The 27,584-nt window shown below is 38.8% G+C and overlaps 1 protein-coding gene across 1 annotated transcript; it reads left to right on the forward strand.

The window, feature by feature from the left end:
• Window positions 1-8,421: 8,421 nt before the first annotated feature.
• LOC149064501 (uncharacterized) lies at window positions 8,422-8,976 on the forward strand. The gene has a single exon (XM_089255334.1). The coding sequence runs from the start codon at window positions 8,422-8,424 to the stop codon at window positions 8,974-8,976; it is 555 nt and encodes a 184-aa protein (XP_089111460.1).
• The last annotated feature ends 18,608 nt before the right edge of the window (window positions 8,977-27,584 follow it).

The following is a 27,584-nucleotide window of genomic DNA, read 5'->3' on the forward strand; positions in this document are numbered from 1 at the left end:
CTAAGATAAATTTCTCGACCAAGTCCGTTAAACATAACGTTACTCATTTTATCGAGACGACAGGCCCACCTGTGTTTGCCAAGGCCAGACGTTTGGCGCAAGACAAGCTTACTATCGCTAAACGCGAATTCGCTTACATGGAAAGTCAAGGTTGGTGTCGGCCCTCCAAAAGCAATTGAGCCAGCCCTTTGCACATGGTTGCGAAAGCAGATGGAGGATGGCGTTGTTGCGGGGATTATCGCATGTTAAATGCCAGAACGAAACCCGACCGCTACCCAATTCCACACGTGCATGACTTCGCTAATTTTCTCGCTGGAAAAACGATATTCAGTACCCTTGACTTGGTTAAAGCCTACTACCAGATTCCTGTACAGCCAGCACACATTGAGAAGACGGCAGTCATCACTCCATTCGGACTGTACGAGTTTCTTTACATGCCTTTCGGTTTGTGCAATGCCGCTCAAACACTGCAAAGGTTCATGAACTCTGTACTTCAAGAATTTGACTTTTGTTTTCCTTACTTGGATGATGTACTCATCGCTTCGACGTCTCCAGAGGAACATCTCGTTCACTTACGATGCATTTTCCAGAACTTCTCCGAATTCGGAATTGTCTTGAATATTGATAAGTGCATTTTCGGAAAATCTGAAGTAGCATTTTTAGGACATACTGTAAATGAGCACGGTATCAAACCATTGGAAAAGAAAGTTGAAGCTGTCCTGAACTATCCACAACCGCAGACCATTCAAGAGCTGCGCCGATTTCTCGGAATTCTTAATTTTTACAGACGCTTCATTCCAAACGCCGCGAAAAAGCAAATTTTGCTCAACGCGTACCTTAAAGATAGCAAAAGGCACGATAAACGTCTCATTCAATGGACTGAAGAATCCAAAATTGCAAGACTGATTTGGCTAATATAACCCTTTTGTCATATCCACAGCAAAATTCTGTGTTGGCACTGATGGTCGATGGATCCGACTATGCGATTGGAGGTGCCCTACAACAACGAGTTGGAAATGACTGGCAACCCATCGCATTTTTCTCTCGTAAATTGTAAAAATCTGAGCAGAACTACAGTGCTTTCGACAGAGAACTATTAGCCATATACGCTGCTATAAAGCATTTTTTATACCTATTAGAAGGACGGCACTTTATAATTTTTAGTGACCATAAACCATTGTCCTATGTCTTCAGTCACATCAGTAAGAACAACTCAGCCAGGCAGATAAGGTATCTGGACTTTATATCGCAATACTCCACCGATATTCGTCATATATCTGGTGTTGAAAATGTTGTTGCTGACGTTTTTTCCCGTATCAGTTCGATCGAATTTCCTTCTCTCGATTATAAGGAAATTGCCAAAGCTCAAAGGGAAGATGAAGAGTTGGAACAACTTAGCACTTCTACTAGCTTAGAGTTCAAACCCATGCTGATTAACAGCGAAATTGAAATTTTATGCGACGTTTCAACTGGAAAGGTTAGACCTTATATTCCTGAACCATTCAGATTTCAAGCATTCAGCACTGTCCACAACTTGAATCATCCTGCAAACGAGCTACTGAAAACTTGCTCTGCAGTCGTTTTGTTTGGAAAGATATGAAAAAAGACTGTGCAGAATGGTGCAAGACTTGTCTTGCATGCCAAAAATCGTGACCTGAAGACAGCGTTACGCTGCCTCGAAACTGACCACTGGACCAACATGCTTCCTAGCGTTCTTCTAGGCATCCGCTCGTGTGGAGCATATTAGCCGCTCGGGCTATATTTCCGTAATCGGGTTTCGTGCCAACTTGGCGAATTTTTTTTTTCTCGCCAATGTGTGATACTTGCTTATATGTGGTAGCTGTGTTAGAACAGCTCTATGTGACGTCACGAATATGCAGTAAAGGTCGATTTTACAATTAAATGAGAACTAATGAATTGAAATTGATTTATTATGTCAGATAATTCAAAATAATTTATATTTATTATAAATATTATTAACAATTGTAATTAATAATTTATACTGTAATAATAAGAAATGCAAATTAATATAATAAAACTAAGTAATATTATTATAATAATTATTATTTTGATGTATATAACCTATGTTGTATTTATAGTCAGTAATTATAAGTTATTATAGTTATTAATTACTTCATTGGACTGTCGGTACATTCCTTTCGTCGGGTTTTATCCTTACTGAATTACAGATCTCTTGGTGCTGTTGGAACAAAGTCAATAGTTACCCAAGGCGACCGAGCGTAGCGAGGGAGCTGTGCCCCGCGACCCCCACGCCCGAAGGGCGGGTCACCGCAGTTGGTCGATTTTCTTGCTACAGGGGTTTTCTACAGGTATCATGGTCATTTTATCAAGAATGACCATGAATGACCATCTTGCTTGAACCAATCAAGCAAGAAAATCAACCAACAAGTAACGCGGCGCGCTTCGCTTGCGCCGCGGATATATCCGCTTCCCGCTCGGTCGCCCTGGGTAACTATTGACTTTGTTCCAACAGCACCAAGAGTAATCCAGTAAGGATAAAATCAGACGAAAGGAGAAAATAATCTTTATAATCAGTATAATGACCTTTATACTGTTTTTTTAGAATATTTATTTCATTAAATAATAATTAATATTATTATGTAATAAATTAATGTTATTCATATTAATCAAGTGACGTCACAGCCTGGCCAATCGCTGTCGTGGTTATAAATACCATCAAATACAGCGAAATTCAAGTATTTGATTCGTCAAAGCCGCACAGGTGGTCAAGGGCGTCCGAATTCCAGATGTCAACAAAAAAACAAACATGGCGCCCCGGTGGAAGAATATATAGCCAGATTAAAACGCTCATATTACCTTTAGTTTAAATTCATCACTTCAATAAAAAATTATTTATCATAAAATTGATGAAAGGTAATTATATATAACAATTAAAGTTAGTTTACAGTGTGTGGCATGATAGTTGGACAATCGCGTCGGTTGGTTGTGGTTTTGTTCTTGTGTCCGATATTTTCAATTTTTTTTTTGTCCTTTTGCATCTCTCTCTCTCGCTGACAAGTTCGTCAGGTTTTTTATTTTTTGGTCCGGAATATTTTTGTCTGTGGTATTTCCTTTTTCCCCCCCCCCTTTTGCAGTGGCGAGAATTAAATAGCCCGCCCCAGGGGTGGTGTGCTTAAGCCTAACCTCGGACATGTCAAGTCTTTCTCACATTGGCAATATGAAGATAATTGCATCGACTTCATCGGATAACATTACACAGTCTCTGTCTCACGAGAAGATGGAAGTAAGCGGTTCTGAGAAAAAATCTGACGAACATAACGTATTCATTTCTACCATGTCAGATGGTCAAAAAGCCATTCAGGCGGCCGCTCCGGGCTGCTCATCATTCCAAGTGATGGTTATTTCCCCGCAAATTATCCCAGCTTCGAAGCCTCGTGCCCTGCAGAAGGAGCTAAACACCTACATCAGGAAAAGCAAAGATATCTCAGAGGTGAAATTTACTCGCCCTGGAAAGTGCCTCATTCTAACAATATCAACAGCGAAGTCAACACTGGAGGCACTCATGATCAACCAACTTTTTGGAACTAAAGTGTCTACTAAATTCCTACTAGAAAACTGTTCCACGAGATTCCTCATCAGAAACATAGAATCAGACATCCCTGTTAATGAATTAGCAGAAGAAATCCAAGGGAATAATATAATCCCTCTTGAGCTCCGGCGTTTTATCAAGCAAGGAGTTCCAACCTCCACTGTGTTAGTAACAAAGCTGGGAACACATTTACCTGAGGACATAAAGCTGTGGTTCCTTCGCCAGAAGATTTCTCTATTCATTGATAGACCGCGACAATGTAAACTATGCTTCAAATTCACACATATTGCCCAGCAAGGGCCCAATTTTGTGACAAATGTGGGGAGCAGCACCATGTATCAGTGTGTACAGCTAGTACACTCACCTGTATCAATTGCAAAGGTTCTCATTCAGCACTTGATAAATCGTGTGCCCAATGCAATACAGAATGTAAAGTTTTACAGATCAAAGCAGAGCGTCACGTCTCTATCGCTGTGGCACGACGATCTATTAACACAGAATCATATGCCACGATTACATCCAAAAGTACTCCTCCTGAAAATACTCAGATTACTTCCACTCTTCAAAGTGAACTTTGTGCTTTTAGGGAAGCATTGATAAATGAAATAAAAGCATTGTTACAACCCTTTTCTTCACCACCAGCAAAAATTACTCAAGAACCTGGCGGCAAAAGAAAGATCACCGATTTGAGTGAAATTGAGCAAGTTGACCTCATCCCATCACAAAATCAAAGGTCCTCTTCCCGTTCTTCACGTCCGGGAAAGAAAAAGTGAAGAAAAAAAAAAGTCATTTTAGTGTATCTTAGGGGATAAGTTCTCTCCTGGTTTTTTGTTTCAGTCCTTTCACAATTTTTTTTTTCATTCAACACTTCAATCAATAGACTTAATAGCCCATCTGGTCTTTCTATCACACAATGGAATGCCAGGGGTATAAAAAACAAAGTCTCTTCTGTGAAACAATTTTTGCTTGAACAGTCTGACATCATTCTCATTCAAGAATCCCATTTGAATCCAATGAAAAAAATTTTCCTGCCTGGTTGCCATATTTATCGTCAAGATAACTCTTCAAATAAAAGAGGTCTTCTCACTGCTATCAAGAAACACATTCCTTCAAAACTGGAATTCCAATATTGCAACGACGATTTTGAAGCTCTCATCATCTCAGTCTATTTTAATGACAAAATTATATATATTGCAAACTGCTACAGACCTCCTTCATCTTTCTTCTCTACTTCTTACCTCAATATCATAAAAGGAAAAATGGGAGGTTCGTTTATTCTGGCAGGTGACTTTAATGCTCACCATCCAGCCTGGATGTCTCGAGAAACTTTCTCCTCTGGCAATAAAATTTATGACTGGCTCAATCTGAATAATATTGCCCTCATTATTCCATCCAGCCCCACTTACTTTTCTGCTGAGAGAAATTCTTTTATTGACCTGCGTCTCTGTAGCCCTAATCTGTTTAGCAATATAACCTGGTCTACTGGGTCAGACCTTTATGGTAGTGACCACATTCCCATTAAGATTTTTCTGGGTGGGATTAATTGCTCGCATCAACAGTCTCACTACTTCATCAATTGTAACAAATTCAGCACAGGCATAGCAAACACTAGATTTCCTGTGTTTAACTCCTTTAATCACTTATATAATTTTATCAAGGATCAATTTCACAATGCTCGAGTAATCTGTGACGCTACTAAAAATCAGCGGATGCCTTTAAACTCAGAGTGCAGACAACTCCTTGTTAAAAAAAAAGAAGTCCTTTAAGAGATATAGGCAGTCACCTACTGTCAGGAATTGGATTGAATACAAAAGAGCTCATGCTACTTTTCGGCACAAATTTCGTTGTTTCAAATTTACGTTTTTTGACTCCCAACTCAGACAAAACAACAATCCAGTACATATCTACAAGATTTTGAGAAAATTCAAGTATATTGGTTCCCATACCTATGACTCGGCACATGCAGTCATTCTCTTTCAAGGTGGAACGCTCATTGACCCTCAGGAGCAAACAAAAGCATTCATGTCCAGATTCCAATGCCTACAACTTCAATCTACAAGTTCTCAAGTCTCCAGCTGCTCTGGAGAATTTAACAGCCAGTTGGAAAAGAAGTTTACCTTCAAGGAACTGCAATCAGCAATCAAAAGAGGTAAAGACTCTGCTCCAGGTCCAGACGATATCCCCAACAAAGCCATTCGACAACTTCCTCCAGATATCCTTCAATTCCTCCTCCAAAATCTCAACTCTCTTTGGATTACATCTTCTGTTCCCGAATCTTTTAAAGAAGGAAAAGTTATCTTCATCCTAAAAAAAGGAAAGCCTTCTACTGACATTAATTCATATAGACCCATCACTATGATCAATACCTTTACAAAACTGTTCGAACGAATCATTCTCTCTCGTCTTCAGCACAACTTATTTCCTCATAATATCTATGGATTTCGTCCTAAAACAAGTACTGAAAGCTGTCTTAGAGATATAGTTACCTGTATTTATACAAGTTTCTCGAAAGGCCACCAGGGCTATCTGATTGGTTTGGATATACAGAGCGCATATGATAATGTTCCTCATGATATTCTGATTCGTAAACTTTACAACATTGGTTTTGGTACTGTATTTTGCAAGTGGCTCCATTCATATCTGTCTAATAGAAATCATCACATTCATTGGAGGGGCCATACGTCGCCCAGGTTTCATATTAGTAAAGGTCTGCTACAGGGTTCTAGCCTTTCGCCTTTCCTGTTTTCGGTTTTTACACTAGACCTGATCCCGTTAATTCCAAATTATGTGAAACTTTTTGTATATGCAGATGACTTGATTTTATATGCCAGCTCTCCAGAAGGATACCAAGCAGAGGTTTTTCTTCAGAAATCTATTAGCATTCTTAATTCTTGGGCACAAACTAATGGTCTTCAACTTTCACCTAGCAAATCTCAATTCTGCATTTTCTCTCGCAAAAAAACTAATCACCATCCTTCGTTTAAAATTCATAACTCTCAGATTCCTTACCACCCTTTCATCAAAATCCTGGGAATCTATTTCGACAAAACCTTGAACTGGAAGAAACAAATACTTCATCTCAAATCTACAGGAGCTTTCTCAAATAACATCTGCCTCTCTGTTGCACGGTCAGCTAGAGCCATTCCCTACATAATGTTAAAACCGATTTTCTTATCCATTATTTCAAATATCTTGGGATACGGTGCAATTGCTTGGACAAACTGCTCGAAATCCCTTCTATCTTCTCTGGATCCCATATACCATTCAACCATTCGCTCTATTCTTGGTCTTCCCAGAAGCACCTCGATCATTAAGATGAGATCCCTCCTTCAAATTCCATCATTGGAGAACATTATTCTAAACAGAATTTATATGGCTCTCATCACCGCAGTTAGCTCACCATCTCAAAAATTTATTCTTCCTACTATGAATCGTTCTTCTGCCTTTGGAAGTACTCCTCTTTGGAAAAATAGATGTGCCAACTCATCTATTTTCTTAAATCTGCACTCATTTATCCCATTCATGTACAAGGTTCCTCCATGGTCTGTCAAAAATGTCTTCATTCAAACTGATGTTTGGGAATTTCAAAAAACGCCTAAAAGCAACCTCTCTTCAATTCTTTTCAATGAATATTTTGAATCGGTGAACAACAACATCATTATTGCTACTGATGCCTCAAAAGCCAAATATACAACTCTTGGCGCTTTTTTCCCCCAGGCTAAGGTCACGAAAACCTGTACTGCACATCCAAATGCATCTGTTTTCTCCGCTGAAGCTCTTGCAATTGCATATGGCCTCAACTGTCTCAACATCCAAGACAATCCAAACATCACAATTTTTTAAGACTCAAAAGCAGTTCTCCTTGCCCTGAATAACATTAGCATCCACTCACATTCTGTCATATTGTTGCTCTATAACTTTATTGCTCATATTTGTTCTCAGATAAACTCGTTAACTCTTGTATGGGTTCCAGGCCATGTCAACATCTCTCTGAATGAAACTATTGATAAAGCAGGCCATAATTTAGCCACCACTTCTGTTCCACTGACAACTCCAGCAGGTTTCTTCATTGAAGATTACAAAGTCAGAACCCGAGACATTCTCACATCAACTTGGCGGAATCAACTTCAAGTGGCTTGTCCATCTCAATTTTCTATTTTCCTCAATTTTGTGGATAAAATCTCCAGAAAGATGTCATCTCGAAAAATTGAAAACCTTCTTTACAAACTCATTTGTGAGCGAGCTCCGTTCAACAAGTACTTACACACTATTAAAAGACATAGAGACTCCTACTGTTTCTATTGTCCAATGGAAGAATCTGCTTATCACTTCCTTTTCCGATGTCCTTTCTATCAAAATATTCGAAATTTTATCCTCATTGATCCTTTTTCAAAAAAATACATTTTAGAGTGGTCAGATCTGATTTCTCTTCCTCCTAACATTATTTCTTGTTTGGTCCAAAAATATATTTGGGCTTCCCATCGTTTTGATTGATGTTTCCTTTTTCTTTTCTGTTCTATCATGACTAAAATAGAGGGCCTCTATCTTTAGAAGTGCTGCATCGTTGCCCTGTGCAGCTGAAGATATCCCACTCTTCCCTTCCCTTTATTTTTGTTTTCCTTTGCTCTTAATTTCTGGGAGCAGTCGACAATGATTAATTTTTTTTCCCCTTTTAATGTAGAAAATCTCTACCAGCTGCAGGGAGAGGGCCTTGCTGTAGCCAAAAACCCTGCGAAAACAAAACCATTGATTGATTGATTGTGTGTGGCATGATCAGAAATTAATAATTTAGGGAATATCATCGCTCCACGTCTTATTAGGGTTACCATAGCTATAATTCTTGAAGAATTATGGGTAATATGAAACTCGCCAAACTTGTTACAGAGATTTCGCTAAGTTGGCACGAAACCCGATTACGGAAATATAGCCGCTCGTGTGTAAAGGAGGACATCGGAGCTTCATCAGCAGAACTCGTCTATGGGACGCCACTTCGCTTACCTGGGGAGTTTTTCCAGCTCTCCAACGATGTTCCGCCCGATGAATTTGTGGAAACCCTCCGCAACACTATGTCGCAAATTCGTCCAGTTCCTACAACCACACATGGCTCGCACAAAATCTTCTGGCATCCAGCGCTAGATGACTGTTCTCATGTTTTTGTGCGATGTGACGCTGTTAAGCCTACTTTGCGGCCGCCTTATGATGGCCCTTACGCGGTCATCAGCAGAGGTGATAGACATTTCACATTGCAGTTCCCGGACCGTGTCACTACCATAAGTGTTGACAGACTGAAACCTGCCTTCTTAATGAAGCCAAAGGACATAATTTCGATCCCACGGAAGACTATATCCTCTCGCCAAAAAGAAATGGAACTGCGTTCCGGAAAGAAAGTGCGTTTCAACTTATAATTCGTCGAGAGCCTATGATCCTCTCGACTGGGAGGGGGTCATGTAGCGACCCTTCTTCAACTGTTTATTATCATTATTTTTTATTATTATTTATGTCAGTGTGGCAACATGTGTATTTTTATACAGTCAAAGCCGACTATATTTATTGTTTGTTTTGCATTCGGCTTCTCCGTACGTCTGCCACACGCTCCTGCCATTAAAGTTATAATGGTTGTATAAATTGTAAATAAAACATGTAAATAATTAACAATCGCTATATTCTAAATGTGAGCGAGCCTACAGAATGACGTCGCGCCCCCCAACGCGTAACACATCACACAAGCCCACTGTGACGATGTCCACATTGCATGTTCTCCACATTGCATCCAGGCTAATCGCTGCCGACAGTGAGTTGCCGTGAACGGAACACATCTGACAGGCCTGCGAGCATATAGACCAATATCTCCCAAACGTCTGTGCACGGTTTGCCTTGAAACTGTGGTACCCGTGGCTGCAGATAGCTGACGAGACAGTCGGATGCTGTGCTCCGTCTGCTTCTTTTGGCAGTTACTGCCAAATACCGGTCTTCATTCGGCATTGTAACTCGGGGGCGACCTGTACTGTAACGTCTACTGACATTTCCGTTATCTTGGAATCTTGCCAAAGCCTACAGATGACACTTTGGGCAATTCCATGTTCCTCGGATACTTCCATCTGAGTACGCCTACATTCCAGGCGGCCGATAATTCTACCTCGTAAAAAATCATCCACATGCGTCCTCTGTGTCATAACTATTCGCTTATGGCACTGAGCGCCTTACAGAACTCTTGTGAACAATTTTACTTCTTTGCCACCATTCTTATATACCCCCCTCTTACACTCTCGTCATTGTGACGTACTATCGGCATCATCTGGTGGCTTCCTGAAATTTGCATATCATTCTCAGATGTGTGTGATAATTCTACAGGTGAAATTTTTACTTTAGATTTCGATTTCCGTTTGATTCTGAATTATCCTTAATTTATGGACATGAGTGTAGATAACGGCACTGAAAAATCAAACACATCACTACATACGCACTTAGACTGTTAGGTACACACACAGTTACACTTCCTGCACAACTCACTAGGTAGTAAATTTCCCATAGATGGCGATAGACCTGAGTTATGCTCGCTTTGAAAGAAAGAACCTAACGGGAAGTGTCTGTTTATGTGTAATGTTTGTCATGCGTAGTGCTACCATCTGCCGTCGATTTTTATAATGAGTGAAGTGTTATCATTGAACAATTGTATCGTTGTAGGTCTGCTGCTCTCTGTGACGAGACGTTTCTACTGGGAGATCGGCTGGGTGAGTCCATCACTATGACCAGTCTACAACTTCAGCGGCTTTACAAAGGTACCGATGCCCGGATTGAGATTTGTTTGAAAGGCATCATTTCCGTATGCCGGAAGTAAAGGACACCATTCCCATTTTCATCAATATTGGGATAACGCTATTAATTCGCACTACTTTCCTTACACTACACATAGATATAGGATACTAGCAAGGAAAGGGTTCCCAAGGTATCGTCCTCGAAAAATTATGAAAAACTTAATTAACTTGGCTTAAGTCCCGGAAAACACATGGAAACAAAAACGTTAGCGATGGAAAGTAGTTAATAAAACCTCAAAAAATTATTAAAAAATGGCAAGAATTGGTTATACATCGCCTCTCGTGAAAAAGTTTTCATTCTCAAACACACACATAATAGCTCTCCTTTTTTTTCTTTTCTGTTGAATACTAAGCGTAGTAAAAAAAAACTTTCTTTATCTGTGCCAACACCATCTATAGCTGAAGTCTTCCACGCGAAGCTTTGACATCATGACAAGTCCATTTCACCTGTAGCCATTGGATATAGAAGGCCGACTCATGCGATATCTTTACCTGTTTTGCAGGTAATAGTTATTATTATAATAATGAAGTTCATTTCACCTATAGTGAAATGAACTTCTTCAGTGACGTCAGGAACTTCGCGCGGAGGCTATCTGCTATCGATGGTGTTGGCTGTACCTCTTCATCATTGTTCGAATGACGTCATTCTAAGACTCTACGGGGTTGTGGGATTTTAAATTCATTCTTGACCCCTAGCTTCTTAAATTCAATCTTAGCCTTAGCGCGTTCAAAATATAAATATTTACACATTTCTTATGAGGGGCCCATTATATAATTCCGTCAGATTTTTTTATATTTTTGAGCATATTTAAATGAGCAGAATCAGAGGTAATGTTTTCAAAACTTTTTCGAAGACGTCACCTTGCGACCCTTTCCAAGCGGGCTGTATCCGGTCCTTCAATATTCAATGTTCACTGGGACCCTAAGTCCTTTTCCAATAAATAAGAGATATTCACTTCATAATGCAAGCGAGTTCCATAGAAAGACATTAGAAAAAGTCTTTAAAAACGGCTCCGTCCCGTACAACTTCCCTTTTGTGACATGGTGCCTTTTACCTCTGGCATACAGATTTATCACTCTGTATCCAGAACGTACTATGAAAAATTGTTCGAAATGATGTTTAAAAGATGCGCTAAAATATTTTCTTTCCATGGTTCGAATGTACTCATTCGAGATTATAAAATACATGAGCATACACCAAGCCCGACTTCACTGATTCGCTAATTCATCAGTAATTTCGCTTTAATATTTGTGATTTCACATTCGACTGGCCATGACGACAAACAACCTATTAATCAGCGCTCTGAAAAGCAACAGAGACGTAGCATTCAGCTGAGCGGAAAATATCATACGTGGAGAAAGCAAAGTAAAAGATGGTGCACAAAATGATCAGATTAAAATAATTAAAATCATTTTTTATTACTACTATATACAAACAGTAAGGAAGAAAAAAAATAAAAAATGATAATAAAGCGTGTAGCAAAGATCGTGGTTTTCTTTTTTCCATTTCGTTTCGTTTCTGCAGAGAAAGTGTTACGTTTTCCACGGTAGAGTGCGTCATGAATGCATGTATGTCTTGTCCCAAGATGTTCTTCTCTGGTAAATATTGTAGAAATTCGTGCACCGGTATGCTTCAGTGAAAGGGAACTTCATTTGCGAGCAGAGTGTACCGTACGATTCTTCTTTCTTTTTTTTTTTTTTTCATTCTTTGTGTGCAAACATCAACAAGGAACATCAGACCGTTGATAATCTCACGAGTACAACGACGCATTCGTTTTCTCCTATGCCCAGAAGCTTTCCTTTTTTTTTTTAATACCGAAAGATATTATCCCACGGCGAGAAAGTTATTAGTCTTAGATCTTCCGATATTCAAGCTCTTGAACTTGTATGCTATCAGTAAATTATATTTCATGGAATGAATCATGTAAAATGAATAATTCATGAGCATACTAATCATTTTGTCGAGTTGGGAAATAAAGAAGTAACTTATTTATGTCTACATATACTTTGAGCTGAAAGCAGAGATTCCCGAACTTCTCACGTTTGTATTAATGATCGCTTGACGTTATTTACTCGTAATGTCAAGCGATCTCGAGGCGTTATGATGACACCCTACATTGACGTGACACCACTAGTTTGGGAATCAACGCCCCGATTCCCTAAAATCTCCAATATTATTTTTTCTTCAACAAATATCTCAGCCCCTCATTCACCGATCAAGGTAAATCATTAGAGCAGTGGTTCTCCAACTTTTGTCACCCGCAGCTCCCTTGGGTCCTAACCAACTTTTTACCCAACTTCCCCCGAATAGTCAAGAGAATAAATCTAGAATTAATGAGAGAAACAATTTCAGAATAAATGAGGGTTCACAATTTATGAAACAATTCCAGAATAAATAGGAATTCGGAATTTATTTGAAAGAAATTATTTCAGGATTTATTTGAAAAAAATAATTTCAGAATTTATGGAAAAATAATTTCAGAATTTATGGAAAAATAATTTCAGAATTTATGGAAAAATAATTTCAGAATTTGGGAATGCTGTTTGATTCTAGACCCTGGACTCAGGACCTGTTGCGCCACTCTTCAAGACGCACCTGGTTTCAGAAATTTTGAAAAACAAACATTTTTAGTTAGGAATATCTATGTATATAATAAGTATGTCTTAAATTCTAAATAGGCCCATGCGTCACAAAGTTGATCGTGCCGTTTATTTTGGGCCGATGCACAGTGGTCCGAATCACGAAATTAGTTGGGGGAAAAAAATCAAAAACACATGAAGCTTCAGCATCGGGGGAAAGAAATCATATCAGTATGTAGAGAAATGTCTGAGTGAAATATCTTGAATAATGAAATATCTTGAGGGGTGTTAATTTTGTGATATCTGTTGACATCGGGAAGCATCCGAGGGACAAAGTAAGGTGATGATGACCCACTGGAAAATGCTCCATAAAGATCAGAGTAGAACTCGGAAAATTTTCCAAAGTATTGGCTTCAAAATATGAAGCCTAAAGTATTTTGGAAAATAAAAGTACAGAAGTAGAAAGTGTCAACACACACACAACGCCATAAATATCTAGGCTGACCATATTTCCTCCATAAAAATACAGGAAACAGAAAATCGGGATCCACACGGGATATCACAAATAATCAAAAAAAATGCCAAATGCAAGTTGAGTTGCTAATTACAGCCAAAAATAATAATTCTCAAAGGTAAGTAAAATTGTCGTCAACCATAAAAGTTTTCAAAGGCAAATGAAGTTGCCAACTATTGCTAAAATTGCTGAAAAATCGTCAATGGTGGGAAGTAAGGAGCTTCACAAGACGCAATGGGTGAAAATTTATAACTCACCCAAACAAAACGTATATGTCTGACGAATGTGTGAGATGAATATGTTTATATGACATAATTAAAAAAATTATGACTGTCATAAAAAAAATTTAATTCTTTTGATTTCAAAAGTTCAAATATTTTCAATGGGACAGAAAACGGAAAATTTTATAGAAAAAAGTTGGAACGCCCAAAATTGCGAAAATGTCTCGTAAAATATACAAATCACACATATGGTCATACCATACATACAATCTTCTGGCCCGCGAGCGGCAGAAATGCCACATATGTGGCCCGTGGAATGAAAAATTTGCGCACCATTGACTGAGATGAATTTTAAAAGCGAATGGTTGGCAAGAATACATAGAACATGTTGATAATCGTCAACACAATAAACGACATACATGTAACAAATGATGAATAGCACATCAGGCATTGACGATTATGGCTTGAGAGTTTTTCGAAGCAAGAAATTTAGTTAACAAAATTTATTTGTAATGGAGCATTCGGAATTATATGTTGACTTATACCGGCCTGATTACAGCGCGGGGTCTACATTTCTGATGTGGATCAGAAAGAATTTTGAAAAAATATGCTTTAGTGTTTTTGAGAAAAAAATTTTTTTCCTCCTAAATACGCTATACGCACTGTGAGATGGTTGAAAAAAATGAAGAGTGCTCACTCGCGGTGCTCGCGAGTCAAGACAGTCATACGGTACAACTATTTTCATAGTTATCAATTGAAGAAGCGAACTATGATTTTACCATTGAGTTGAGCACAAATTCTGAGAATTTCTTGCTGAAACTCAAAATGTCAAAATACATGTCATTATATCCGAAGTTATGAGCGAGTTTAATAAACGTTTTTCTCCGTGTCTATGTGAGTCGGCTGAGATCGTAGTTTATAGTCGAGGTGTCGTTATAACCGAGTTTGACTGTACCTTACTTCAAAAATGAAATCAAGAAACGATTTTTACATGGCTGCTAGTCTTTTCGCGAATGCCGAGATAAAAACGCGATAAAGTGCATTTTTCACTCACTTCTTCACTAAATTATAGTTATTACGCAGTTTCAACATGTGTGGTTTACTGAAAGATAAACTACATCAGCTTGATCCGTAAGTGTGTATTAAAAAAAACTTGTGCATAAGTTTTGGTAAGGAAACGAAAAAAAAACGAAATCATTTCCAACTGTGTGCAATACAAATCTTTAGAAGTGGGAAGAAATATAAAACCCACGAAACCTATTCTTAAACAAAATTAGGGCGTCTGTGGTTTGTGGCAGTGTTTTCGAATAATTTCGTTCAGTTTTTCGTGATTGCCCACTCCCGTATTTTGCATGTAATAAGTCATTTTCCTTTGAAGTCACTCAACTAAGGAAAAAAAAATTCTGAAGCTTCTCTTTTGTTTCGATTTCGTTCATTTGCTGTCTAAAGAAAAGAAAAACATATCACATTAATTTTTTTCATCCTCCCTATTATTTATTCTACTTCTTGATCCCGATATCATTTCAAGGTAATAGACATTAAAAATTTAAGTTCATATAAAATTTAGAATTAGTATATTTAAATGCGGTTTGCGAAAAGTTATTCTCACGAAAAGAGATTTTTTTTCTTTTGGTACGGAAAAAAATTAGTTCAAATTTTTGTCGATAGAAAGTGCTGAGTTAAAGCGAATCACTGGAAATATGCAAATCAGAGTCCTATAAAATGCAGGGTGTACGATTAACAGCTCTCATTTCTCGATTCTCCTGTTACTGGCGCTTACATAAGGTTTTCATCGATATGTTGACATTGGTGAATAAAGCATTATTGACGAAGTTGTTTTACCTCAATCACAAATCGCCGGCTGAAGCTCTACGAACCTTTCAGACACAGAAGAAAGGTAGAAAGGTTCAGGTGTCCAATCACTAATGATTTGCTTTCATGCAGCGAACTCTATCGTCGAAAATTTGAACTCAATTTTTTTTTTTTCGGACCAAAAATAATCCCCTTCGTGAGAATAACTTTTTTGCTAACAGCATTCAAATATACTGATTCTTTCAATTTTTATGAATTTTGAAACAATTTGAGAATTTATGGGACACCCTGTACCATATGTACAATGATGCACCTGCGAATTATATTGCTACCATCATCAAACGTTTCTCGCTGATTATTGTGGCAAAATCAACTATGCTAAGAAACAGGTTACGAAATTCTAGGTAATTGTGAAAACAGAACTAAATGCAAACATGCGTTTCATCCCGATAGATCAGTGATTTCAATAGATTTGTATCCTCACGCTACTGTGCAGAATGAATCGAAATGCAATGCCACAAAAAAAATTTTTAAAAATGACCACAAGCAATGTAGCAACAGTCGTACACTCTGGAAGCCTTTGACCATACCACAAAATACAGATACATGATATTATACAAGGGCTTTAATGGGCCACAAAAAAATAAGTCATGCGAAAATAGCCACCAATATAAATACACTGCTCAAAACAATTAGGGGAGCAAGCAAAAAAGTGAAGAAAACCGTGCGAGACAGCCACGTGTTGGCATACAATGGATAGTACACGCGTATCAATGCGCAATACAGAAAAAAGACGTAAAAAAATTTGGAATTAAGCTTTAATTCTTTGAAAATATGGAAAAAACATGAAAAGATGATTTAGGGCAACAATTTGGTTACATGTAAACGATAAAAAAAAGTACTGTTTAGACATGATGCATGAGTTTTAATAGGGCGTGTGGTCTCCTCGAACAGCTAAGACTGCTGCACACCTGTATGCCATGAGGTTATCGATCAGACTTTGGGGAATACTGTTCCACTCCTCAAGAAGTGCAATCTGCAAGTCTCGGACAGTAACAGGCGGCCTTGGTCGCGCAGCAATGCGTCGTCCGAGCATGTCCCAAACATGAGATACCTTCGGGCCGTCAAAGTGCCATTCCGAATGATATGCAGGTCCGTACGTCCGCCTATGCTGATTCCACCCCATACCATCCAACCAGTTAGTCTGTATTGTGACCTTTCACGAACGAATGCGGTGTCACACTCCAGACTGAATCGGGACTCGTCTGTAAACAGCACTTGGCTCCAATCATGTTGCTCCCAATCTCGATGTTCAGCAGCCCATCTTCTTCGGGCCGCACGGTGGCGTGAGGTCAACGGAATGCAGACCATTAGCCTATGTGCATAGAGCCCTCCCTCATGAAGCCGATTACGTACTGTTTGGCTGGACACCCTTCGTCCTGTTGCCAAGAGCAACCGTCTTTGCAGCTGCGTAGCATTCTTTGTTCTGTTTCGACGGGCTGTTAACCGTATATACCGGTCATCAGTTGCTGTAGTGGCGCGTGGCCGACCTTGCCCTGGTCGACGTCTAACATTTCCTGTTTCTTGAAATCGATTCCACAGCCTTGCAACAACACTTCTGGCGACTCCAACAGCGTCCGCGACACTACGTTGTGTTTGCCCGGATTCCAGTCTGCTTATAACACGCCATGCCATGGATTCCGGTAAATCACGTTGTTGAGACATCCTCAAGTCACCTTGTCTCAAAAAAAAATACTGCGCAATCGAATTTCACAGTTACGGCAGTGAAACAGACGTTTCTGCAACATCCCGATTTCTGCCCTTATCTCCTTTTTCTGGATTTTGACGTCATGAACTTTGATTTGCATATGAAGTTTTCTTCTTCCGTTTCCTGCTAGGCTTTAAATTATGGATGATTCATTTTATGTTACTTATCGGTATACATCTTTGCGTAATTTTGTTAAAACCATGTGCTCCCCCTAATTGTTTTGAGCAGTGTAATATAATAAGTAAAGAAGTGTTTGTTCTAAACATGGCATAATTGAAAATACGCTCCATGTTTTTTTAATCCTTTAAAAGTGATAGAGAGCCTAGCATTTTAACATTACACTACTACACGTTGCAAATATTCCTCTGCGGAACTTCTAATTGGTACGTGTCAGAATGGTTACGTTTTAGAGCACTTAAGTGGCCCCCAATGGGGTTCTACATAACTCAAGTTACCCGCGACACATTACCAGATTACTTAAGTGTTCCGCGGCATAGTTACGGGTTGCTTGAGTGATGCGCGGAACAGTTACAGAGCACTTAGACGGCCCGGACGCGTATTTACAATTCCTACATTCTTAGCAACACAAGAGGCTAATTAGCACTCATGTGTTTGGTTACTACGAGCAAGAAAGATAGCAAGACGTCACGAAGGGCGGAGCTTTTGTCGAAACTGAATTTCGCCAAATAACTAATATAATATAATTAAAATATGTATAATATAATTAAAATATGTATAATATAATTAAAATATGTATAATATAATTAAAATATGTATAATATAATTAAAATATGTATAATATATATACTGTGTAATATTATATAATATAGGCTATATAATAATATCCTATAAATTAGTGATATATAAATTTCTCTCGTATTTACGAAATAAATACGAAATTTATGAAATAAATACGATAAATGTGAAATTTGCCAATTTTGACGAATAAATGCTAAAATTTGATTTTTTACAACGTTTTCGCGAAATCTAGGTAATTTACACTTTTTGAAGTAGCAAGTCGTAATTTTGCTCAGTACTTGTGAGCGTGCTCGAAAGGGAAACCATATAAGCATCACTTCTTTCCCTTCTGACATTGTGTTTAGATGTAAATACGGTCGAGTCCGGTTATAACATAGACCCTAGGTGATTCGAGAAGTTCATGTAATAACCGACGTGTATGTTATAAGCGTGACATTGAAATTAGCTTACGTAGCAATAGCATATACGCATTATTGAGATTGTCGTGGACAAAATAAGATTATGCAGCACATAACTGAAATATAATATAGTGTTCCGGATAATTTTCCACAAGACTTCGAGATTGCAAAATAAGAAGTGGTTCGACGGACAAACACAGATTTATTTATAGAACACCAATTTACACGTATTTACTAGCTAATCAGAGGTTCCCAGAGGGAAATTCTATTTTACAGTTCCAAGTTAGCGGCGCCACCGTCTGGATTGTGGGAACTACTGTCTTGAGGGACGAGACCTTCTGGAATCTTCTTCCAGCCCTCCGCTAGTTTCAGCCAATCGCATCACTCTCCGTTAAACCGAAACCTGCATCAACTCCCGTTGCCAACAGAAGACCGCGATAAAGAATTGCGTCATCTATCGTTTATAGTTCGTAACATTGCCCCTCTCTTAGAATTGTTCGTCCCGACAATTCAGTTCAGCGGGTTGCATTCATTGTGGTAAGAGACCAGTCTGTTGAAGTGGACTACCTTGTACTTCGAGGACGGCGTTTTCTGGATCCGAGCTACGACGTCGTTCAGTCTCTTCATGACTCTGTAGAGTCCTGCCCATGGCATCTGAAGTTTCGGGCACAGTCCTTTCCGGCGCTTCGGGTTCCAGAGCTAGACGAGGTCTTCCTTGAAGTCATGAGACGTGGTCTCCGCATCGTAGCGGTTCTTCATCTTTTCGGAGCCGATGTTGATCCTGTCTCTGGCGATTCGATGCATGTCCTCGAGGCGCTCCTTGAGTCCTTGGACGTATTCTTCCGGTGGAAGAGAAACATCTGGCGGTCGCCCAAACAGCAGGTCAGCAGGCAGCCGAAGATCTCATCCCATCAGCATCAGTGCTGGTGAAAATCCGGTGCTCTCGTGGACGGCAGTTCGGTAGGCCAGTAGGAAAAGCGGTAACTTTGCGTCCCAATCCTGTTGGTTCTTCGACACGAAGAGCGAGAGATGGTTCTGTTGAATCTCTCAACCATCCCATCGAATTCCGGGTGGAGCGGAGTTGTTTGCGTCTTCTCCATTCCTAGAAGCTTGCACATGCCGCCGAAAACCGCTGAAGTGAAGGTCCTTCCCTGGTCGGAATGGATCAGCATGGGGACTCCGAATCGAGACACCCAATTTCGCACCTGAACTTCAGACAGCGTCACTGCTTTTTGATCAGGAATGGGATACGCTTCCGGCCACTTGGTAAAATAGCCCATGGTCAGCAGTATGTACTTGTGACCATTGTGAGTTCTGGGTAACGATCCGAGGATGTCCAGGGCGATTCTCTGGAATGGCGCACCCACGTTGTAACGTTGGAGGTGGGCTCGGTTGCGCTTCGGAGTTCCTTAGCGAGCGGCGCAGTCGTTGCAGTTCTTGCACCATTTAGAACCGTTTACAAGTTACGAGCAAAAGAATTCATAGTTGAGCTTAAATAATTTTTATATTCGTCATCGCTAATGTAATCGGAGTTGTTAGAGTTTTGTTTTTAAAATTTAAACTGAATTGATTCGCTAAAATTTGAGCATGGGAGAAAGTTGGCAGTACTGGAGTTTGATTTTTTTTTATTAATAATTTTATTCACAAACGACCATTTTTGCCGGTTTGTATTACATTCCAAAAATCGATTTTTATAGTATTCATTTTTGGTATTTATGATTTTCCATTTCAAAGTATTTGCTACACAGTGATAGGCTGTTTTATATAGTATATTCGGTCATGAGGATATCTTTTCAGTTTCTTATAAAATTTTTTCTTTTCTCTTGATCAGTATAAAAATTTCATTCGTCATCCAGTTATTTTTAAATTTTTTATTCGGGTGTGTAGCATATTTAAAGCTATTTTGAATCGAGTTTAGGGCCACAATGCAAGATATTTATATTGTACATCTAAATCTACGTTATTCAACCATTTATATTTGTAATTAGATAAATAAGATGACAGTTTATTTCTATCTAGTCGTATTATAGGCGGGACTTTGGGCGGTTTAGAGACAAAATCGTGATCAAAATTCAATTTTAAAAGGATAGGATAGTGGTCAGTTAAATCATTTAAAAATATCCCTGAAACAAATGATAATCTGCGATGTTGATTTTTAGTAAAAATATGATCGATACATGTAGAGGTGTTTCTTATTCTAGTGGGTTCATTGATCGAACATTGGAATCCGAATTGAGATAAATTATTCAAATATTCTTGTGTATCAGGGTTATTAGTTAATAAATCTATATTTAAATCACCTATCAATATGATGCCATCAAACCTCAGATCTTTTAGTAACGATTCCAATTCAATATTAAAGTTTGAGATTGTAAAATTAGGAGAGCGGTAGATCGATAGTAAAGCAATTTTCATATATTTTGAATATAAAACGACATATTCCGCAGTTAACAACGGCGGGTTAATTTCTATCTGCGTAAAATTTAACGTTTTACATGCATAAACAGCTATACCACCTGATCTATCATTTTCTCGGCAACAGAAAAATGGATCAAAGCCCTCAATTTGATATTGATAAATTTCGTTATCCAGATTTCCGATAACAACAATATAGATATTTGATTTATACAATGAGACAACAAAGCTATTAAATTGTCAAAATTTGCACGCATACTCTGAATATTAACATGAAAAATATTATAATTGCACTTACAGTTTGTTCGCTGGGACGTCAAAAAAATTTTCAAATCATCCAGGGCATTTATTGTAATACAAGTGAATTGAGAAGAGTCAATTATGTCAGTCAGTTCGTCAAAGAATGTAAATCCTCTTCAGATGTTATTCGAAAGATCCTGGATGTGTCACCAACTCTCACAAAGATCTTTCCGTCCCGGGTTCAGCAGTATTTGAAGTTATGATCAAACTTGAATTTTCGCGCAGCAAAAAAAAGTTTTTTCAGTTCTGGTGTAAGATGTTCGTTATTGTATAATGATGTACAAATTGTAATAATGTCATTAAGAGACATTATTGTTATTACGAATGGCTCGTTTAAGCCTCCTTCCGTGAGCTCTCAATTGTTTCTTTTTAGTGCGTAATTCGTTGTCCCACCACGATAATTGATGCGTTGGTGATTTATTTTTGAAACCCAGAAATGTTTGACAAAAACGGGAAAACTCATCAAATAACATATCAATGAAGTTATCGAGTTCTGGTGGAGAAATTATTGTGTTAATAAGGTCTTGGTGTTTACTTAGAAGTGGTTGGATTTTCTGCTGAAGGAGCTTGAGTCTTCTTTGTGAGGTTTCATAATAACTTCCTTATTGGATCGGAACGTCCTGGATATATATATATGTATCTGACGATGCAATCCAGTGTTACCTTCTTCTTTAATTTGTCTATTTGTCTTAGTGAAGAGATCTATTGAGTTAGTGTAGGTCATATCGGGCCAACCCTTGGCGTCTTTTCTTTTGAATGTTAGTGGGTCGTTTTTAGAATTGAAAAGTATCAGTTTGTTGGTCTGTGGTCGTTTAGAAGATTGCCGCGTCCATCAATGTTCCCGTAACCCCAGTTGTCATGATGAACAGCAGTGATGCCGGCTTTATGTAAGACAAGTTCCATTTCTTGAATCGTGGCGTCTAAATTGGCTGAGGGTGACGAGTATGCGCTAAGCAAAATTACTTCCTCCTCTCGTAGCCTAATCTGTATGGCGATAGCGTGAGTTCCCGTGTAAAATGTGGCTGGTTGTAAGGATGTGGAAGTTTGAACTATGATGGCTTTGTTATCACTGGAGTGCCACATCGGACAGTGTGGTGGAATGCCGCGTATTCGTTTCTTATTTACCCACGGCTCCTGGATGAGTAGAAGGGCGCGGTAGCCCAGGTCGATAAGATACTCGCCTAAAGTACCAAAGGATGTTTAGAGGTGTCGCGAGTTCGATACCCGGTTCGTCCTTGTCAGAAAACTCTCCTGACACAGGGGTACCACAGAAACGGCGACATGACGGCAGAAGAAATTGCTACCGCAGGAGTCCCCCATCGAGGGGTTAGCACACCAACCTCTCGATGTGTATAAAAAATAAGCCTGTCGTTCGGAATCGGCACTAAATTGTAGGTCCCGGTGTAATTAGCCCTCGTGTGCAGAAAATGACCGTGGTGCGACAAAAAAAAAAGATCAATGGATGAGTAGAAAGTCTATTTCTTGTTCGAGCGCATAGTTCACAAGGTCAGACGTAACTGCTTCTGCCCTGTCGACATTTAATTGTATTACTTTCAGCGTCCTTTGTAAATTGTGATATTTTCCTTCACTAATATTTGTATTCGTTGCAAAAAAGGTGGTGTTTATTATGTCCGGCGTGACAGTCTTGGATCTATCCACATTAAGTTGTATGAGTTTAAGTATTTTATTTGACACTAGCTATAATACCCGGCGTTGCCCGGGTTTTCTTCAATGAGACTTTTTGGATGATGCGCATGCGCGGAGATACGGAGGCGTGGGGGGGCAGTGCCCAGGATCAAAGGTGGAGTCGACTGATCTAATGTATATATGTATATACCCCCCCCCAGACTTCCAAGTCAATCACCGCCTATGATCATGCGATGTCGCCGTCTTTCTTTTAGGGACATGAAAACCGTGTCTACGTCCACCATTATGGAGACTTCCTGCGCGACTCATGAAATAAACAAATCTAGATTTACAGAAACGTAAAAAAAAATATATATATATATTTCTTTTTTCAAAGGGTGCTAGGTATTTCGATCCCCCCCCCCCCCCCCCCCCCGCTGAACTTCAAGTTATCCATCTCTGCCTGTTTCTGCTTCAAAAAATGCATAATTAAAGCGGTGGAATTTTTTCGATGTACTTTCATGCTTGAGAAGATAGAAATAAAATGTTGAAATCAATGTTATTGCATGGATATCCAACTCAAAAGTGTGTGTGCGTGCGTGTGTGTGTGTGTGTGTGTGTGTGTGTGTGTGTACTATATATATACAGGGTGATTAAAAAAAACTATCCCGACATATGGGGCCCTAACTATCATACCATTTACAGAAACTGAATGAAATTTCGGCATAAGGTATTTTGATGTACGCGCTCAACAATGATATGGAAAACAACAGTGTCACTCTAACAGTTACGGTTACAGTGAGAAAATTTCGAAAATATCAAATGGCAACACCAAGTTTTTTGTATTGGAATGTGATCTCCATTGTGAAAAACCCTAAATAGCGTTCGAACGGCAACTGTAGCATGAAAATCACCGGCGGTAGTAACAAGCTAAAAGTGAGGACAATCAATGAGGACAGAGAAGCAGCATAAAATAAAGCATTTTATTGTGTTTCACAAATTTTCCACATGACCTTGTGGAGGACTAATCAGGCTGGGATCTCAGCCGAAGAAACGGTGTGACGAATGAAACGAACATTAATGCTCTGGTGCACGGCAAAGTCCTTTTTACTTTCTCCTTGCCTAGCTCCGGGGATTTTCGTGCTACAGGTGCCATTCCAACGCTATTTAGTGTTTTTCAGTAGGGAGATCGCATTCCAATACAAAAATCTTGGTGTTGCCATTTGATATTTTCGAAATTTTCTCACTGTAACCGTAACTGTTACAGTGACACTGTTGTTTTCCATATCATTCTTGAGCGCATACCTCAAAACACCTTATGCCAAAATTTCATTTTGTTTCTGTGAATGGTATGATAGTTAGGGGCCCATATGTCGGGATAGTTTTTTTATAATCACCCCGTATATAGGTCCAGATAATTACTTCATATTTAATCTCCTGGGCTTCGTATACCTCTAAGCGAACTCAATATTTCAAAAATCGAGTATTTAATACAATTTTTAAAATTATTGATGTGACAGAAAAAACCCCACCAAATTTCCGCATTTCTACATTAAAATCGGCAATTTTACACTGATTTCTATGGGGGGGATCATCCTTTGCCTTACCCTCAAAGTGATGCTGATGATGGTGTCTATTCAAAAAGCTCTCATTGCTGGGAGGATTGAATAAAGTGCCAAACCATTATAAAGTCATAAACTATTATACATATGCGTAAAGCATTGAAGAAATGACAAACAAGTGTAAAGGCATATACACGTCTGAAACGCATTTTTAGGGAACCACGGTAACCAAAGTAAACGTTCGGAAAGTGATTGTTGAGGCCCGAAAACCATTGTTGCCCTACAGTTTTTTGCCCATTTGGGGCACTTACTCTGCTCTGACAAAAATTTAAAGTAGCCTATCGTTCAAGTCGGGTCCCATTTGGTATATATGCAAAATTTGGCGACGATTGATCGAAAATTGTAGATTTCTATAGAGAACATACATACACACACACAGGCACACAGACAGAAAATCAATTTTTTTCAAGACTTTCATACAATTTTGGACACGAGTTTTCAACTGGTGTTCCGGTACCCAAGTGTTCCGTGACAGCTTTTTTTGGGGTTCCGCATGATCAAACGCCATGGAACCATTTGAAGTCCCGAAGAAGAAAACTTGGCTATATTTCCATAATCGGGTCCCCCGCCAACTTAGCGAATTCTCTGTAACAAGTTTGGCGAGTTTCATATTACCCATAATTCCTCAAGAATTATATCTATGGTAACCCTAATAAGACACGGAGCTATTTACCCAGGGCGACCGAGTGTAGCGAGGGAGCATTGCCCCGTGACCCCCCCCCCCCACCCGAAGGGGCAATGCTCGCTCCCTCGTCGCAGCAGGGTGGATCGAGCGGGAAGCGGATATATCCGCTGCGCCGCGTTACTTGTTGGTCGATTTTCTTGATACAGGAGTTTTCTTCAGGTATCATGGTCATTTTATGGTCACTCCCAGCAAGAAAATCGACCAACAAGTAATTGTTGTCCCCATCCGCTTCCCGCTCGCTACGCTCGTTCGCCCTGGGTAAATATTGACTTTGTTCCACCCGCACCAAGAGATCTGTTATCCAATAAGGATAAAACCCCAACAAATGGGGAAAAGGAAGTCCAATGAACCTGTTCTATTAATTATTATTACTATAACAATTGTAATTACTAAGTATAATAACTTATAAATACTGACTTTAAATATGATATATGTAATATGAATGATATTAATATTATATTAGTTTTAATATCACTTAATATTAGTATTAATTATTAATAACTGTTAATCAATAATAACACTTGTAAATAAATAAATATAAATTATTATTATTAATCCGACACTTCTTATATATTAATAAATTATTTTTCATTTAATTTTAAAATCCACGACTTTTTACGCATTTTGGTGACGTCACAGTCTGATATCACGTCACATGGAGCTATTCTGACACACTGCTACCACATATAGATAAGTATCGCACATTGGCGATGAAAAAATTTTGCCAAGTTGGCGAAGGATCCAATTATGGAAATATAGCCGAAAACTTCCTTGTTGCTGATATTCGTAAAGCTGTTCTTTTTGTATTTTAACGAGATAGTATCATTTTAAAAAAAACCGAGACCACTTGAATGAGTAACTAAAGAGTGTGCAAACATATGAATGACCAAAACAGCATGCAAAAGTAGGTGAGTGATATGAATGACCTAGTGAGCGAGGGAAGAAAAAAGTGACCTACAGGGTGTGAAAGTATGTAAACGACCAAAAAAGTGACACAGAGGCATATTTACGGTGTTTGAGAGGGGGCTAAGCGGGCTATGGCCCAGAGTGGCTAATTAGAAGGAATAAGTAGTCAAGAAATGGGTAAAACGTCCAGAATGGGTGAAAAGCGACAAAATTTGTTCAGCCCACACGTGGAAGAACTATAAATCTGCCTCCAGGGGGTTATGGCTGGACAAAGCCGTCATCGGAGGTCTTAAAATTACGTGGCCCTCGTCAATTGCTCGAATCTCTACGTGGGAAAAATGAAGCATTTGCTCAGCGGCACCTGCTATTTATCATAGCCCTTGAACCCATTATTGTGGAGTGTCCCTATGCACAGAGAAGGCTCCTGGGCCATGCCTGGTAGGCCAATGTATTAAGATGGACTTGGGGTGGTTTACTAAAGAATCAGGTAAAATCTTCTTGCTTCAATTCAGAAGCAAACAAAATGGCTGAAACAACATTCAACGCACGTTATTAATAAATACCCCCAGTTGAAAAGCACAGTTATAAAAATCTATGCAAAGGTGTTAATATTATATAGTGGTTTTTTTGGTTGAAAAACTATTGTTTCATTGCTGGTGACGCCACCTGTAATAAACATCAGTGGCGTAGCCAGGTTTTGGTCCGTGGGGGAGCGAAATTGTGAAAGGCGCCATTTTTTTGTTCTTGCTTAAGGCGCAAACTTAAAATTATGCATTAGCGGAAAGAACTTTAAATTTCCCAATTTAAAAAAATCAAATTTTGCTTTCAGTTGATGTTATTTTTCAAATTAAATTAATTGCCTTTCAATTGTGTGATTATTGTATTTTAATTTTTTAATTAATTTTAAATTCTATTTTACGTTTCATGTGCTTAAACAAATGCAAACACCAAAAACAACTGGAAAGTCACCTTAAAAGATAGTTGTAAAAAAAATTTAGATTAAAATATAAAAAATGTTAGGAGAATAAAATAAAAAGGAAAAAATATATATTTATTTTCTCTCTCTCTAAAATTATTCCAAGATATGAAAGTACAGAGAAATCTTCATGCTTCCATTTAATCGATTTTATCATGTTACACTCTTATTGTAAGCACGTATCATATGTACACTACTTCTACTCATTCGTGCATGTACTTCCAAGACATTTCTCTTATGGAGTTTCTAACAAATTAATGAATGCCGGAAAGTTCTTTCTTATATTATGCTTGAGCACATAACGTATATATGATGTCATAGTTATGCATGGGTTTCAGTTCGAGAAGTTTTGCCATCTGTCTTCCGTATTAGAAGTAAAACTGGCGGATGCCTGAAGTTTCGTGTTATGCAAATACCACGGTGAAAGCATGTCTGTTCTCTACGGAAAGGCTTTCTAAACGAAATAACGGTTACCATTCGTATCTAGAAATTGAAAAAAAAAAGACTCGCTTCAATCAACCGCCACTGTGCAACTAGTGGGGTTCAAACCGGGATGAATCCACCATGATGCCCACACGATCGCAGTGGTTATTACATACTACTAGATTGCAGACGC

Source organism: Pholcus phalangioides, unplaced genomic scaffold (genome assembly GCF_987345545.1).
Source record: "Pholcus phalangioides strain wild (caught in Gottingen) unplaced genomic scaffold, Ppha-v1.0 ptg000042l_1, whole genome shotgun sequence".
Classification (NCBI taxonomy): Eukaryota; Metazoa; Arthropoda; class Arachnida; order Araneae; family Pholcidae; genus Pholcus; species Pholcus phalangioides.

Excerpts from the sequence above, each read along its gene's own strand:
- LOC149064501 (XM_089255334.1), top strand. The coding sequence starts at position 8,422 with ATGGGTAATATGAAACTCGCCAAACTTGTTACAGAGATTTCGCTAAGT.